General features: G+C 34.8%; 1 protein-coding gene across 3 annotated transcripts in view; it reads right to left on the bottom strand.

Moving 5' to 3' along the window:
* The window catches only part of PBX1 (PBX homeobox 1), a 360766-nt gene that overhangs the window by 21269 nt on the left and 322538 nt on the right, over positions 1-16959 (bottom strand). The window contains exons 6-7 of one of the 3 annotated variants that reach the window (XM_070940889.1): positions 8801-8960; positions 371-483 (exon numbers count right to left, since the gene is read on the bottom strand). In XM_070940889.1, the coding sequence (XP_070796990.1) occupies positions 371-483; positions 8801-8960 (273 nt within the window). The remainder of the gene's footprint in view (positions 1-370; positions 484-8800; positions 8961-16959) is intronic. The other 2 variants (XM_070940890.1, XM_070940891.1) reach the window with 2 other exon arrangements.

The raw sequence follows: 16959 nt of genomic DNA, 5'->3' as shown, positions 1-16959 counted from the left end.
CTTCAGCAATGTATCAACATTTCCTTATTATTAAGCTAAGGTAGAAGATAAAAATATGGAAGACTGAATAATAAACTCAGTGTATAAATATATGATCTGTTCTCCCAGAAAATCCACTAAGCAAATTGGCACTCTTTTCATTCAAAATATTGATTTTCCTCCTATGAAGCCAGAGCCAAATGCATTCACAAAATGTAGGCAAATTCCTCATTTTTCCCTGCTGTTTTTTTCTTTTGTTTCATTTTGACGGATTTGATGGTTGTTGAGTTTAATGCCTCTCTTAGGACAGTAATGGGGGAAGCCAATAGGATCCAAGCCCTTCCTTCTGACCCTGATGCATTCACTGGCAGTACATCCGATGGATCCCTACCTGTGACTGCACGTTGGCTCCAACCTGGGCCCCTTGGTAAGAATCCCCATTGAGTGACTGCACGCTCATGAACAAATCTCCAGAGTTTGACATGTTAAAAGAACTGGAAGAACCTGGAAAGGAAAGAGCGAGGCACCTGAATCATAGAAAGGAAGAGAAGCAACCACTTGCCTCTCAGCCAAGAAGAAAGAATGGCATGCAAAGCAACCCCAAACAGAAAACAATACGGTCAGGTTAGTAGCACGGAGAAAAGTGCAAGCAAACATAAAATTAAAAAAAATAGAGAGGGTATAAGAGCTACAAATTTTACATTAAAAAAGACCCCCCCTTCTCTCTTTTCAGCAGGAGAAGTCTTTCAGATCTTGATGTATAGGATAGTTCCAGTTTGGGGGGAATGACAAGTTTGTTATGGATAGCATTCTAATAGCTTAACAAGCATTGATATTTTCTGCAATGATGTCTGGAAGACAGAATCTTATTATTCTAAAATAACTGCCATAAATGTAAATGTATAGCCAATGAGTACAGCATGCCATGCTTAGACGCTGCCATTTTCAGAAGGGGTGCTGGTGACAACCCATAATGAAGCTGTTATGGCCAGCTCGGCAGGGTAGTGAAATGTGGCATGAAAAACAGACTAAATAGTTGCATTCTGCAGTGTCTATCCAGAGATCCCACACATCTACATCCAGAGAGGAGCATGTGTCATTTATTGGGCGGAGGAGAAAACGGGGCATAAGACTTTGGTCATGCTCTCTTTACCCTTTCCAAGTTATGTCAAGTCATACTTGAAACTAATTACATGCAGATATTATCTTGATCATCAGTTGAGTCTGAAAAGGCAATTCTAGGCACAAAACATTTTCAACTTTCTCACATATCTCCTCTCCCAAATATGCCTTAAAAGTGGCAAACTAACTGAAGTGCATGAGACAGGCTGGAGGGGTTTATTTTTGAAACTCTCGTGCAACTCAGTATGTTAAGTATGAGAAAGCTCAACGTGCAAGGTTTAGTGCTAAACATGACATTAGGCTTGAAGGGAGAGACTTCAGGGCCCAGGTCAGCTCCACTACGTTACTGCAGTGCCAAGCGGTTCAGTGCTTCCCCTTGAAAGATACACAGTTGCTTGGCTCTTTGCTAAACTGCTCAATAGCAAGATGCTCTGTGTAACATCTACTCTGCTTTAGCTCTGCAAAGCCCTTTGCTTAATCTCTAGTTCTCAAAGCAAAGTGAGAAGACACATTTGGAAAAGAGTGTGCTAATTATTTCTCTGCTCTGGCTAGTCTGTGCAAAATCCTTCTTTGCCTCTCAGAGGAGAAATTCTAGAATACAATAGTCACTAAGAGTGAAAAGTTCTTCCAAGTCTAAGAGGCTCCTGTTGCCTTCGCCAGGTTTTGGAATAGATCCTGAAACTATTACAAAATAATTCAGGAAACAGAAATTGATTTGCAATGGATAATCCAAGAAATCTGCTGGCAATTACCTTGAGTCATTTTCAATATCTCTCATTCCTGCATTGCAATTCTTTTTAGAGTGCAATGATAGCAATGTTTTGTCATGTGACACTATCTTCTGAGCATAAAGAAGCTTTCCCAACTTTAATTACTTAATTGTCACAGGAATGTCTTGGGAGTAAAAGTACACCGCCCCCTCCAAACAGATGGCCTCAATAATTGATCTAGATTTTCAAGGTCATGCTGCACCATCACGAAGAGCTTGTAGGAACTCTATGTACCATCCTATTTTTCAACATCTATTTAAGTTGCTTGAGCAGAATAACTACTTTCTTCAGTCTGTCTTTTAAAATAAGGCACAAACTTTCATTTCTAATAACAAAAGTATTATTACATGCCATTTATAATCTGTCCCCCCCCTCTCTCTTTCTCTCCTGTGAAAATTCTGAGCAAAAGAATAGGAACTGCAAAAAGACATTTATATAACTGGCATTGTCTGCTGTGGTGTTTGTGCATGAACATGTTTTTGTTTTTCATGAAATATTCTTCATAACATTTATGCACATCTCTAATTGGAAAATATATTGTGTTGCTTCTGCCACAGATACAGAATAGGTAAACTTGACTATTATGTATTTTGTACTAATGTATAGCAGTAATTGTTGAGATTGCACTTTGTGCCATCCTCAGCATTTTTGACAGTAATATAAAATTATAGAAGGGGGCAACATCAAGTATACAGGTAGTCCTCAACTTACAACCACAATTGAGCCCAAAATTTATGTTGCTACCGTATGTGAGAAATTTATTAAATGAATTTTGACCCATTTTATGATTTTTCTTGTCCCATTTGTTAACTGAATCACTGCAGTTGTTAAATTAGTAACACGGTTGTTAAGTGAATCTGGTTTCCCCATTGACTTTGCTTGTCACAAGGTTGCAAAAGGTGATCACATGATCCCACAACACTGCAACTGTCATAAATGTGAGTCAGTTGTCAAGCTTTTGAATATAAATCATGTGACCATGAGGATGCTGCAATGGTCATAAGTCACTTTTTTCAGTGCCGTTCTAACTTTGAATGGTCACAAAATGAAGTGTTGTAAGTCGAGGACTACCTGTAGTAATAATTATACAGCAAAGGAAAAAAAGATGTTGATGCATTGTAGTGATTAAAATAAACATGACCACTCTTTCCTCCTGCTGAAAAAGAAAAAAAAAAATTAAGGAAAGAATGTAATTGAATATTGGGTTTGTGAACAAAAACGGTTTCCGGGCACTCCATTGTTTTATTAATGCTGCATATCTTACAACCTACAAAATAATTCTGTGAGCAGCATCATGCAATAGGTTGTTATCAGATAAGATGATCAATCAATAAAGGAGAATATTTATAGCTCAGGGTTGAAATCAGGGGTCCTTGCTGCTCTCGGAGTTTGGTTGTTTTCTTGCAGACGTTTCATTACCCAAACTAGGTAACAGCATCAGTATTAGTATTAGTCCTGATGATGTGACCTAGTTTGGGCAATGAAACTTCTGCAAGAAAACAACCAAACTCTGAGAGTACCAAGGATCCCTCAAGATGATCATTTTTATAAAAAATTACAATCTGAAAAATCTTCCAGAGATGTTTTGATCATCTACCCAAAAGCACTTTTTGCTATAGTCCAAATGTGTCTCATATTTCTGCTGAACAGAGTCTAACAAATTTTGTCTGAAAAAAATCACTGTCCATTCTAATTATAAATTTTATCAAATTTGTCCACTAGCTTTCCTTTCACCATGTCAGACTTTTAACAGAATATTGAGAGCTTGGAGGAGAGAAGCAACAGAGACAACACAAGACATTTTAGCATTTGAAGCCAAATCTCTTCCTATTATTGGTAGCACAATAATAAACAATTGATAGAAGCTATCCTGTAACATGATCATAATCTGTTTCCTGAATGGATCAGTTTGACTTTCAGCATACATTACTATGTCTGAGAATTTGACGCAAAATTTCCATCTAATCTTATTATGCTGTTCAATTTCTGGGTTAGATAGTATGTCCCCTCGGGAAGAATTTTATCAATGTATTAGTGTTTTAGTCCCCAGTTTCTACTTTCTTTAGATTTTTATTGTATTAGAAGTTGTCTTTAACTTGCATACTTCCCAAAGTCATTATGAGTTGGATAGCTTATAAATGTGTGAGAGAGATAAGATTTATAAATCTCAAGTCAATTGTGTGACTTTGAGTAGCATAAAAAACAATAAACCAAAAAGACCCTCCCTTAAATTATATAACATTAAACATTGATAATATACAAATATAAAATACAAACAGAACAAAACAACCAAAAGGGACTCTCACTCAACTGTCCCTAGTGCCTGGGGAAGAACCAGGCCTTAATGCTTTATTTTTAGATGGACATAATAACTAGAAATGGTCCCAGTAGTGGATGTGTTTGTAGCCTTGCTACAGTCTTTTGCATAGCAAAATAGCAATATAAAAAATTATAATAAGTGAGTTTTAAAACCTACAGAAATTCCCCCCTCTCTTTTGGGAAAAGGAATTAGTAGCTGCACAAATTGGCAGGAAGGCAAGAGAACATTCAGAAAATGACATGGCTCAATAGTTTTTGTTTTTTTTAAATCATTAGAATAACTGAGAAAATGTCTTAGGCTGTTCCTAAGAGGACACTCTTGAATTCAATTGTAATTACTTTGGATAGAACATAGGGTTATTACATGCAGTTCTTCTACCTGCTTGAAATTTTAGAAACCTGATTGCATTAATAGCAAACCAATAAAATACATTAATAAATAGCATACTTTTATTTAAATAAGGGTTTAATGGCAGGAAGGCAGAGTGTAAAAGAACATTACAAAAGTTTCTTTACGCTAAGAACAGTTTGATGGTGGAACCAATTACCCAGAGAGATAGTGGACTCTCCTTCACTGGACGTATTCACACAGTGCCTAGTTAACCTGGGATACCTTCAGTGGGATTCTGAACTGAGTAGGAAGTTAAATAGCCCATTCCAGGGATTTAAGTAGCCCATTTCAAGGTTTGATTCCATGAAATGTGTTGATGGTTACTCTTCCTTTATTATTTAGTTTGAAATAAATTCCATACTGCATTTACTTTGTTTCTCTTTTGTTATATCCCCAGTCTTTCTCAATCTCTGTACAAGTAACAGAAGTTACAGAGATTAAAAACTATGTCGAGTGGTGAAAAAAGATAAGAATTTTAAGGAGGCAAATCCAGTTCAATTCAGAAAAGGTTAAATAAGGAGGCCTGGTTTTTGTCTATCTCATTTAAATGATTAAGAAATTAACAGTTTTTAGTTTTTCAGCCAGTAAAAAAGAGGCTGTTTTAAGTCCACCTACATTAGGTGAAAGAAGCAGTTTGTAAAGAGTGATTGATTTACACTGTGGGAGGGAAGGAGAAGAACAGTAGAGTTCCACAGTAGTAAGAAGAGAGTCAATGCTGGTGTTCTTCAAAACTGGAGAAAAAAGGAAGCTGTAATGGAAATGAGAAAGAGGAAACCGAACAGGCGCAATCAAAAGAACAGGAAAAAAAGAGGAGTTAAAGAAACAATAGAAAGGAGAAGACCCTGGCTGGACAGTTTTAGTTTGGCTAAGCAGAGGGGAATATGGACAGTTGGCCAAGAAGATCATATTCCTGGTTTGTTCTGTTAAATGCTATGAGTCAAAAGAAAATTTAGGATGCATAACCTCCAAGAAAACCAACAATAGCTTTGCAAAATGAGCAACCAAGAAATGAAGCAACTGCCTCTTCCCCAGCTCTACATAATTCCTGGTCAGCTAAGGGTTATGAGTATTTATAAGAGTTGATTGTATGGATCAATCACTTGGTTCTCAGGCTTATCCCTGAAATATAAGGAGCATTTTTAACTAACGTACCACAACAAAATGAACAAAAATATTGTCAAGAAATTCTCCTGTGTAATTAATTTCTTGGACAATTATTACTTTTACATTTCTCCATATTTGTCCTTGCCTTTATTGGCAGTAAGAATACTTTCAAATAGAGATTTTATTAGGAATTGAAGACTTTCTCAAAACTTGTACAAAAAAACCCATCTGAATTTGAGAGGCTAAACCCACTGTCAAAAAGAAACCTTGTTAGATGTAAGTAGACTTGACACACACACAAAGACAACTCTTCCTTAAAAATTTAAATGCATATAAAATATGTCACATGCATTTTTAAGTTATTTATAAATGGTGTCCACTACTTCTGAAATGTATGTAAAATTAGCCATTAGGCTCCACAGAAATTTAATAAGGTTAAAGTTTTGTAATTATTTTGCCAATATAATATTTGCAGGTATTAGTACACATTATGTTTTAGGCATATTTCATAAGCTATAACTTCTCTAAATATTATGCATATTATGCATTTATCCAGCCAGTATCCAGTCAACTATATTCAGCCATAGTTCCATAGCTCTTAAAATAACTGCATAATAATAATGGAAACTCATTCCTTATGTAATATATAAGACTAATACTGACAAATCAGTGATTCCATTGGTAGCAGCAATTCACTGAATGCCATTTGTTTAAGGATATCTATGTTCCAGGATTTTTTTATATCATCAAAAAATAAAAATGCAGATAATGTGTTTCTTTAAAGAACATTTCTTTCTTCATGCCTTTTGCTTAATTTTCTGCAGAATTTGCCTGTGATTACCCTCAACTATCTGATAAAATACTGTTTAAAAAACTGATCCCAAATCTAACTTCTCCCTTTTTGTGTTGTTACTGTTTTTAAGATTCTGACTGTGCCTTTTTTATTCATCTCCTGCATCTGCTGATAATCCTCTGATTTTCCTGGATTCTCTTTCCAGCCTGAGGGTGAAACACTGCAGAGCACCTCCATAAAGCATACATTGGCAGCACTTTATTGCCGATTCTCTTGCTAAACTTTTTTTCCTACATGGTTTAACAAAGTTTAAATTATTTTGATCAAAAGTCATGAACAAATAGTGGTGTTGGTCCAGAACAGATTGAATTAATAATGCATTTTACTTAACTTATAAAGAACTTCTTAACTTCCAATTAAGTCAGCATAGTTATAAATAATTACAAGCAGGATAAAATGTAATATACAACTTCTGCTTAAAATCATATAATGTCATTCATTCTGCATAGCAAAAAAACTCAGGTACCTTTGGATCTACACTGTAGACACCTGCTCTATTCACACTTTGCATGTTTCAGAGCAGGTAAAACATCTTATTTGTGTACAGAAATACAATAGATAAAGCTGCTCCAAATTTTTATTGTATTCTAGATAACTATGAATTTAGGCAAAAGACAAAAATATTTCCATTCTTCAGCATGCAGGTAATCTTGTCCTTTCTTCAACATGAATTTTTTTGGGATCAAGTCATGAAATGTGATCTTGTGAAATTTTATGATTTTGCCAAGGCAAAAGATAAGCCATTTTTAAAACAATGCTATCCATAAGACAGAACTAATAAAAACATTAATCTCTTATGCAACACCAGTAAATTACAGACCTTAATCCACAAATTAGAGGAGGCACTTATAAGACAAAACACAGTTGTTTTTTTAAAGTAACTTGTCTGGTATGAAGTTTGAGATTTTTCCATTTTTGCCTTATTACAGCAGGTAAGTGCCAGAAACAATGTAGCTGACCATTTGTCAGTTGTCACCAGTTATGCCAGGCACAACTCCCTTCTTACATAAGGCAACTGCGAAGTCAAAACTATCAAACAAATGTGAAGTACCAACTTGCAGAATGCAAATATGTTAGCAGAATTTCTAACTTTATTCCCATATCACAGAAGGTGATATCAGTTTTCCAGAGAAACAGAATCATAGTTAAATGCTCAGAAGGTGAACCCAAAGCTACTCCTACTCATCAAAAATAAAGTGTGAACAAGGACTCATTCTGTAGTGGTATTTCTAAATTCTCACTTAGTGATTTGTCATTCAGGAGGAAGATGGCAGGTCACTGATTTTCATTTGGTATGGGTTTATTGTCTAGCCACACTGTTGGGGACAAATGATACTATGGACAAAGTTTTTGGTAGGAAAAAGATACTAAAATTCAAGTTTTGTTCACTTCAGATTTTAAATCATTCACAGCAGACCCTATGTTATGTTTTCCAATTGCATGTATGCTGTAGTTTTTCATCTTTCAATATACAAAGCCAAAATGTATGGGTCAGTCCTCAGGTCAATGGCTTTGCAAAGTAGTGTCTCAAGAGTATCAAGAACCAGCAGATTATTACTTATCTGATAGGAAACAAAGTGTTACAAAATAAATAATTCTGAATGATAAACTTCCCCTCTATTTACATATCAAAGTTGGAATCAGGTAATTGCTAATGCTTCTATCCTGCCTTCTGTCACTTTATTTAAGATAATGCAATTTAATTTATTCCTTGAATAACCAACATGAAAATTACACATTGGAAAGGTTGTGGAACTAGGACAAGTTTAGAGGAGACCCAGAAGTAATAAAATCAACAAAAAACATTTAAGGGGTAAGGCCCATTCCAATACACATCTAGATTGACTGACTGAAAACATCCTGAGTCATAGCATCATCAAAGTATGTATGCTAGTATTATGTTTTCTTCATTAATGTGGCTTCCACAGAAGAAACTTCTGTTTTTCATGCCCCCCCCTAAAAATTCGGAGTTACCTCGTCTCTCCACTATTGAAACATATAGAATACATACAGCCAACATTTTTTCTGACATCATCAGAAACTCAGACAAAATGTTACCTAGGCAAAAATCCTCAACACATTGCATTGTAAGTATGTAATGAGACTATATTGCCTTTAGAAACAAAAAACGGACAGGAACAAAATTGTCTAATCAAACAGGAACTCAAAGTGAAAAACAAGAAACATACATTTATACTAAAAGAAAATAAAACCCCACTGGAAAAAAAGAACAATAACAACCCAAAAGAAAAAAAAACTAACCAGCTGAATTGGGAGTTGAGGGTGAGTTAGCTTGGCTTCCATGGGCTGACACATTTGTAGCAGTGACAGCCGTTTTGGCAGCATAAATATTGGCTTCCTCTTGAAATTTACCTATGTTCTTCTTGTACCGGATTCGTTTATTTCCAAACCAGTTTGATACCTAGAGTGAATTTGAAAAAAAGACAAAAAACAAAACAAAAAGGTACCTATTAATAAGACGTCAAAGTTATGACCAGGATGGGAGGCTAAAGGGCATGGGAAAGTGAATGGAAAGGTGGTTACATGATGCTTTTTAATAGTTAAAAACTGTACTGCCTCTGAACTTACAAGACATGGGCATAGCTCTCCAAATGTCAAGTTTCAATATATAAATAAAAACTACTTGGAATCTTTCCTGAAACTTTAGCTTTTACATGGCATACTAAACTTCTTTTAATCATAAATCTGGAAACTTCTCAAGAACCAAGAGAGCTTCCAAGAACAATCTCCTATACTAAGGAATCATTTTTCCTATAAATCAGCTCCAACATCAGAAGTAAACGTGCACATTTTGCTACAGAGAGCAAAAGCAAGCAAGATATATTTTGACTTTAAACCTGCTGTTAAACGTAACTGTTTAAAAGGCAAAATCAAACATATTTTACATATAGCATCAGAGAACACAGAATCACAGGCTTGGAAGGGACCTCGGAGGTCTTCTAGTCCAATCTCCTATTTGAGCAGACACCCTGTACCACGGGTGTCAAACTCGCTGCATCACATTGCTGTCACATGACGTATCGTGAAGTTTTATTGCAGAGAACTAGGGTGGGTGTGGCCTGTGCGTGACGCATCTGGCCTGCGGGCCACCAGTTTGACACCCCTGCCCTATATCATTCTTGACAAATGACTGTCCAATCTTTTCTTGAAATTTTGAAAGACAGTTCATACTTTTAACTGCCTTTAAAAAAGGCAGAAAAAGTGATGTTAATGTATATTTTGTAAGAATGAATTACTGAAATGCTAATTTGCAGAGATTCTTAGCTCAAATATGAAACATGTCAAGATGAGTGCTCAGGTAGCATAAAACCCTTATTTTCATGGATATGGTCATCAGCTTAAGATATGACAGTACAATTTCATTTGCTGGAGGATAGGGGTGGAATTGTTTGTTCTTCCCAACATGAGCTCATATATTACAGAATGTGGTTTACCCAAGTGATTTTAGGAATTTAAAGAATTAATTAAATGAAAGTTCACAATAATCCAGAAAGAGAATATCTCCTGCTTTACACATTTTTGTTGTATCATATAAAGCTGGATCTGCAATTCAGTGTGACCATTCTCAAACTGTCACTTTCATGCTGAGTAAGAAGTTGCCTACTTGTAAACAACGAACAAACCCCACAATTAGTACAGATAATGGAGATGTCATTGACAGATTAAGAAAAGTTCTCTTGATTGAAGCTATGTACCTGATTCAAATTAAACCCTTCTGTCTAATACTGTCCCCAGTCTGGTAATTAGTCCCTAGTTCTGTATCCACCAAAACCATCCTTCTGGCAATCCAGAGAGGCTTTTCTGGTGGTACCCTTTGGAACCTATGCGAACCACTGATGTTTGTTAATATTACAGAGACTCATAGTTCTAAATATTACACTCATAATCATAAGGGATGTTGTATGTAATCACAAAGAAGAGATAATTTTGTAATTATAATTACCTCAATAGAAATCAGAAACTTCTGGATTTTTTTATTCTCTTTACACACACACACACACACACACACACACACACTTCTTTCTTTCTTTCTTTCTTTCTTTCTTTCTTTCTTTCTTTCTTTCTTTCTTTCTTTCTTTCTTTTTCTTTTCTTTTCTTTTCTTTTCTTTCCTTACATTCTCTGTAAAATATTTAATAAAAATTATTTAAAAAATCATAAGCTTATATGACTATCATAGTAATTAATTTGGACAAATTGCATGTCATGCTTTCCTCTAGAATCTACCTGATTGACTGAGAACCTTCATCAACTGTGTAACTTCATTGGCATTTTTTCTGTGGAAGTTGAAAACTCTAGATAAGCCTCCTGCTCATCATCACAAGTATTATGTCACTTCAAACCAGTCTATATGTTTGAGTTTGAATATGAATATGCTTACTGATATATAAGATGCTACCTGGAAACTTTGAAGGAAGGTGGTTCCTGGGGTATATAGTTGTTGATTTGACTTACTATACCAAGATTAGTGCCCTTCCCCCTTTTGCCTTTTGTTCACATAGCATATAGAAAAAAACCTGGTTGAGACACAATGTTGATGAACTTCTAAGAGTTCTACTGCCAAAACTAGAGGTGTATGAGCTATAGAATGCTATCATGGATGTTTCTATAGAAGTAGAAATTGCCTTTTTATGTTGTCACTGACACACTCTGCAATGCCAAACAGAGGATATTACCATCTTACTGTAGAAAATAGGATGGCCCTACATTATTTATTGGCCCCACAAGGGGAAGCATGCAAATTAATGAATTATTCTTTTTGTGTTTGGATTAATCAATATAATTGTATTGAGACTGATATTGCATTGATCTACAGGCACATTCTCTGGAAGAAGTAGCTAAAACCCAAGTCCAAGGAGAAAGCCTAGAACATAGATTACTATCATGTATATTCATCCATATGTGCATGAATAAATGTGATTGTATTCATTGAATTTCTCTTCCTTCTAATAAGGATGCACACATGTGTTTATACAATGTGTGGATGTCCTTGCTTTGGAACTTGTTGTGCTGTTTGTAAATCTTGTCAAAGGTATAAAACATTCTCAGTTCAGTTTATAGCCTAGGTTGGCTGCATATTACCATATTGCTCCCCTCTACTACTGTACATTATTCACCTGTAGATGGGGAGAAATGAAGGAATGTGGGCAACAAGTACTATTCTATCCTTACAGACATTTGCTGTGAGGGATTTTGAACTGCAAATAGAAGGCAGGCAAACTGAAGCTGCCTGAGAACTCTGGAGGAAAAGGAGGCAGATAACATCTGTGACCCTGGTTCCTAATTTAAGTGGGCATTTTCCCCATAACAATCTAAAGTCCTGTGTCATGTCAGTGGTCTCTTTCCAAAAATTATCAGTATTGGACTATTGGTGATATGAAAAAGATTTTAACAACTCATATAAAGCAAACTTTTTCAGTACTTTAGCAATGTAAGTTTTTTGCCAAAGTCAGCAATCTTGCTGTATTCTGAAAACAAGGATGGGAAAAAATTCCATTCACATATTTTATATAAAGTTGGGTCACGTTAGATAATTTAATGTTTATGAAATACAGGGAGGTCTAAATACCTTGGCTAGCATAATGTAGGAGACTGCTGCTATAGTATCTCACCATGATAGACTCAGCAAAGGACAGTAACATTGAAGAAAACTGGTAAACTTTGTTCTTTCAAATAACTTTTTAAAGCGGTTGAAAGAGGTTGATGTTCAACTGTGTATCCTCAGCTTGTGCTATTGTGATACAAAAACACTTACACTACTGTCAATTGTGAGAAAAATTATCCTCAGAAACCAAAATACAAGATGATGGAGATCCCCAACAAAATTGATTGTTTTATAATGGAGCATGAGGCTTCTTTAAAAGGATACATTAAGATTTTCTGGAAATTTTGGCATCACATATAACATCTTGGACAAGTAGAGGTTTATATATATATATATATATATATATATATATATATATATATATATATATATATATATATATATATATATATAATTTATATTTCGCTGATAAAGAAATAAAGGGAGACTAGAATAGATCTATTTCAAGCTATTTAGCTCTCATCAGCTAGCCATACCCTTACTTGGATTCAAACTTGGGCTGCCTGCATGTTAGACAGTTATATTAACCTCTGAGCCACAAGTGCTCCTCCCTTCATCAGCTTGAGCCAGGGGAGAGAGATTAAGTGTTTTTCTATCGAGACACCTGGTCTACCCCAGCATGTGGGAGGGAGCGTACGGCATCCCTTTCGCCTTTCAGCTCCAATCCAGGAGGCGAAAGGGATGCAGTATGCTCCCTCCCACATGCTGGGGTAGACCAGGTGTCTCGATAGAAAAACAATATATATATATATATCAATATATATATATCAATATATATCAATATATATATATATATATATATCAATATATACATATCTATATCTATATATATCTATATCTATATATCTATATCTATATATATATCTATATATCTCTATATCTATATCTATATCTATATCTATATCTATATCTATATCTATATCTATATCTATCTATCTATCTATCTATCTATCTATCTATCTATCTATATATATATATATATATATATATATATATATATAAAATGGCTGGCAGGCGGGAGGAAATCTGTTTCATACTATAACAGCAATTCAAGTGTTCATACAGTATCCTGATTACAACAGGATCTGACATGAAATAATAAAAGAATGATATAATCTGACTGCTAAAACCATTAATAAGCTCATGTAAGATAAGTTTAAGAAGAGATCCAGATCTGAACATCTGGAAAAATCAGAAAAGAATTGTCAACTCCACTCATAATTCTATAGTGAGATCAGAGCTCCTGGAGCTGCTAACTTAATCCTGGATAAAGAAAGCAACTGATCCCCTTGTTTTGGTATCTTAAAAAAAAAAGAATGAATTTGATGAGGATTGAAGAATGTTACTTAGAAAACTTATAATTAGATTCAAATTACAGTTATTTACAGCATTGTCAAAATTCTTTCACTCTTTCAGGGGAAATACTATAAAGAAACATACTGATAGAGAAAGAAATTAAGCTCCTAAAATTAGACTTAATGCCACAACTACACATGACTTTTAAAAGAGGCATAAATGCCAGATGATATAATTTAATGGTAATGAATGTCAAAGATAGAATACTATATAATAACCTATATGAATTTGGTAGAGATAAACCTGGGCATGAGTTTTTTAATCTCATATCTGGAGATTTTCAAAAATAGACTGGACAATCATTTGAATGGGATGGTATAAGGTTTCCTGCTTTGAGAAGGAGGTTGGACTAGAAAACCAACTATAGAATGCACAGAAACACCATTTCATAAAGAAGATAAAACAGGAAAATAAGAATAGAAAAGAAGAAGAGAAAGAAGAAGAGCAAGAAAAACAAGAAGTATGTAATTCAGTTGAAATAATGTTCGTTTCAATTATTTTCAAATATCATGAATACACGAGTACAGAAATATTTAAATCTCTCCATATTATAATATTTTTTCTATTCATTAGATTACAGTGACTTTGATACATTCAAATTCTATGATTGTAAAGGAATCACCAAATAGTTAAGTCATGACACTACCTGTAAATTGGCTAATTTAGATTATGCTAAACCCTGGATAGAAAAAAAAGATTTAATCATAAAGGATTAGTTAAACTATCACATGATCTGGAATATATATATAAATGGCAGTGAAGCATCTCCTTCATTGTATTTCAGTTTTGATATGGGATATCTCTCATTTAAACAGTTTAGTTATGCACCAAAAATCTCTTTAAAATTTCCTTTCACAATTTAGGATGAAGGCATTAATTATTTTGTTTCACATGGAATTCTACCTACTGGATCTTGTATTCTCTTTGAATTGTTTGAAATCTTATACTTGTGCATAATTTTGGCACAGTTATCTTTTTGTATATTCTCCTGCTAGATCTAACAAGTTTGTGAATGTTGAGCTCAAGATTAACCCATTATATCTTTAATTTCCAAGTTCTTCCTCATGATAATTCTGAGTATTGTAGTCTTCAACTTATAACCATTAATTTAATGACCATTTAGAGTTACAATGGCACTGAAAAGAGTGACATATGACCAGTTCTTACACTTATGATTGTTGCATCATCTCTACAGTCACAGGATCAAGTTATGAGTGCTTAGCAACTGGCATATATTTATGATGGTTGCAGTGTCCTAGAATCCTGGGACTATCATTTGCAATCTTCCTAGGGAGCTTCTGACAAGCAAAGTCAATGGGGGAAACCAGATTCGTTTAACAACTGCATGATTTACTTAACAACTGTAGTGATTCACATAAAAACTATGACAAAATATTGTAAAATGGGGCATGATTCATTTAACAATTGCCTTGCTTAGCTCAATTGTAGTCATAAGTCAAAAACTACCTGTATTACATTATTTACATAACCAGAATCCCATATTTATTTTTTGAAACAATTTTTGTTGCCTTTTTTGTCTGATAGGTTTGGGGAAAATAATTGTGGTAATCAAGGAAGAAACTCACAGATGTTTGAAAAGCTATGTAGAGTCTTGATCCAAATGCATTTATTTTTCTTGAAATCTATTTAATGCAAGCCATTAGAATTTCTAATAATATCTGGTTATCCATTTAGCTTCCACACAATTACTACAATAGTTTCTTTTTATATTAGGACTTCTTGCTGTAAACTGAATGTTAGAAACATACATAAAACCCACACATTTTCCTTTCTTGTAATACACATGCTTGCTTATATGTGTGTATAATAAATACAGGTTTATGTAGAATGCTAGTAAGTAAACTTTCTCCACTTTGCTAAAGCACAGTACATGAAGCTGCTGTGTATACCCAGCAGCGCTGGGAAAAAAAAAACCCAGGAAGGCAGAATACTACAGAAAAGGCCTTGTCCATTTTCATAATGTTTCAGTCCTTTGCTGAGGTACCATCTCTTGATTCCTTACAACAAAACTAGTTAGTTTGTTCACTTTGGTTAGTTTGACTACAACTAGTCAAACTAACCAAATTCTGCTGACAGGACCTTAATATTAATATTATCTTTTCTAGTCATAAATATATCTAGTATAGTAATAAAAGATAATATCACAAATCTGCCTTCTGTAAGCTTCAAACCACAATAAAACAGTAATTTAATCAGAACCAGGTTCTCTTGTTGGACTTCTCCCAAAAGATATGACTGTATCTCCAAGGAAACTGTGCTGGAAAACAGTTCTTGGGATAATCAGGGTGTCATATACATCATGCAAAGCCTTACCAAAAATCTTAGCCTACAGCATTATAAGGCACAAATTTACCCTCTGATGGTCATTTGAAAGGTATTAACAAATCAGAACAGGTCATTTTTGGCAGGATTTAGTTCTGCAGGCTTCCCATTGGTGTCTGCATTAGCAAATTATATGATATTGGTAAAATAATTACAGTTTTTGCTTTGTAAATCTGCTCAGCATTTTTCATATCAAAATAAAGGCTTTGTTGCAAGGTTGGCAAAGTTGTGAATAACATTGATTTCACCAAAAACCGATGAACCATTCTTCACAGCCACTAGGAATGGTGGGGCAAACAGAAATTCTCATCAGAATGTGAATAACAGCTGAGCTGGGTAGAGTTCTGCATCATACAGATGTCCAGCTAGTCTATCAAACTGACTTTAATAAACATATGAATTTGGAAAGTCTGTGCAAGCTCAGAAATAATTGTAACCCAGTTTGTGGGGGCAATAAGCTGACTTTGTATAAATATACAAAAGTATGAAGGCTATTGCTTAACACATTGTAAGCCACCCTGAGTCTCCGGAGAAGGGCGGCATATAAATCAAATTTAAAAAAACAGTAACTGGAGACAAAGTACTCTGCGTATTGTTTGGCATCATAGAAACTATTTTGAAAATCCAGCCCCGCTCTCAATATACAGCTGTCATGTGGCCTTAATAGTAATTGAAATACACTGTTTTTCAGATTTCCTACCATCAACACAGAAGTTTGCCTTAAAATTCCTTGAACACTGCTGGCAAATTTTATTGGATAAATTTTCAATTCACATGCATCTGATTAATCTAATATTTCCTATGCAGAAAGAATATTATCCTAGGACACTCCTCTCCCTTATGTTAAAGGTGAAAATACTTAGTAGTTGCAAACAAATCTTTCAAGGAATCATAGAATCATAGGACTGGAAGGGACCTCAGAGGTCTTCTAGTCCAATCCCCTGCCCATGGCAAGAGACCTTATATCATCCCAGGCAATCTCTTCTTGAAAACCTTCAGTAATGGAGCACCTCGAATTCTGGAAGGAAAACTGTTCCATTGGTTAAGCAGTTGGAGGGCTAGTCGTTCTGAATCCAACCGGACACTGGTAAGATCTCA

This window comes from Pituophis catenifer, unplaced genomic scaffold (assembly GCF_029215685.1).
Source record: "Pituophis catenifer annectens isolate HBS135680 unplaced genomic scaffold, rPitCat1.0.hap2 SCAF_3, whole genome shotgun sequence".
Lineage (NCBI taxonomy): Eukaryota > Metazoa > Chordata > Lepidosauria > Squamata > Colubridae > Pituophis > Pituophis catenifer.
This window is presented reverse-complemented; position numbering and strand designations above follow the sequence as displayed.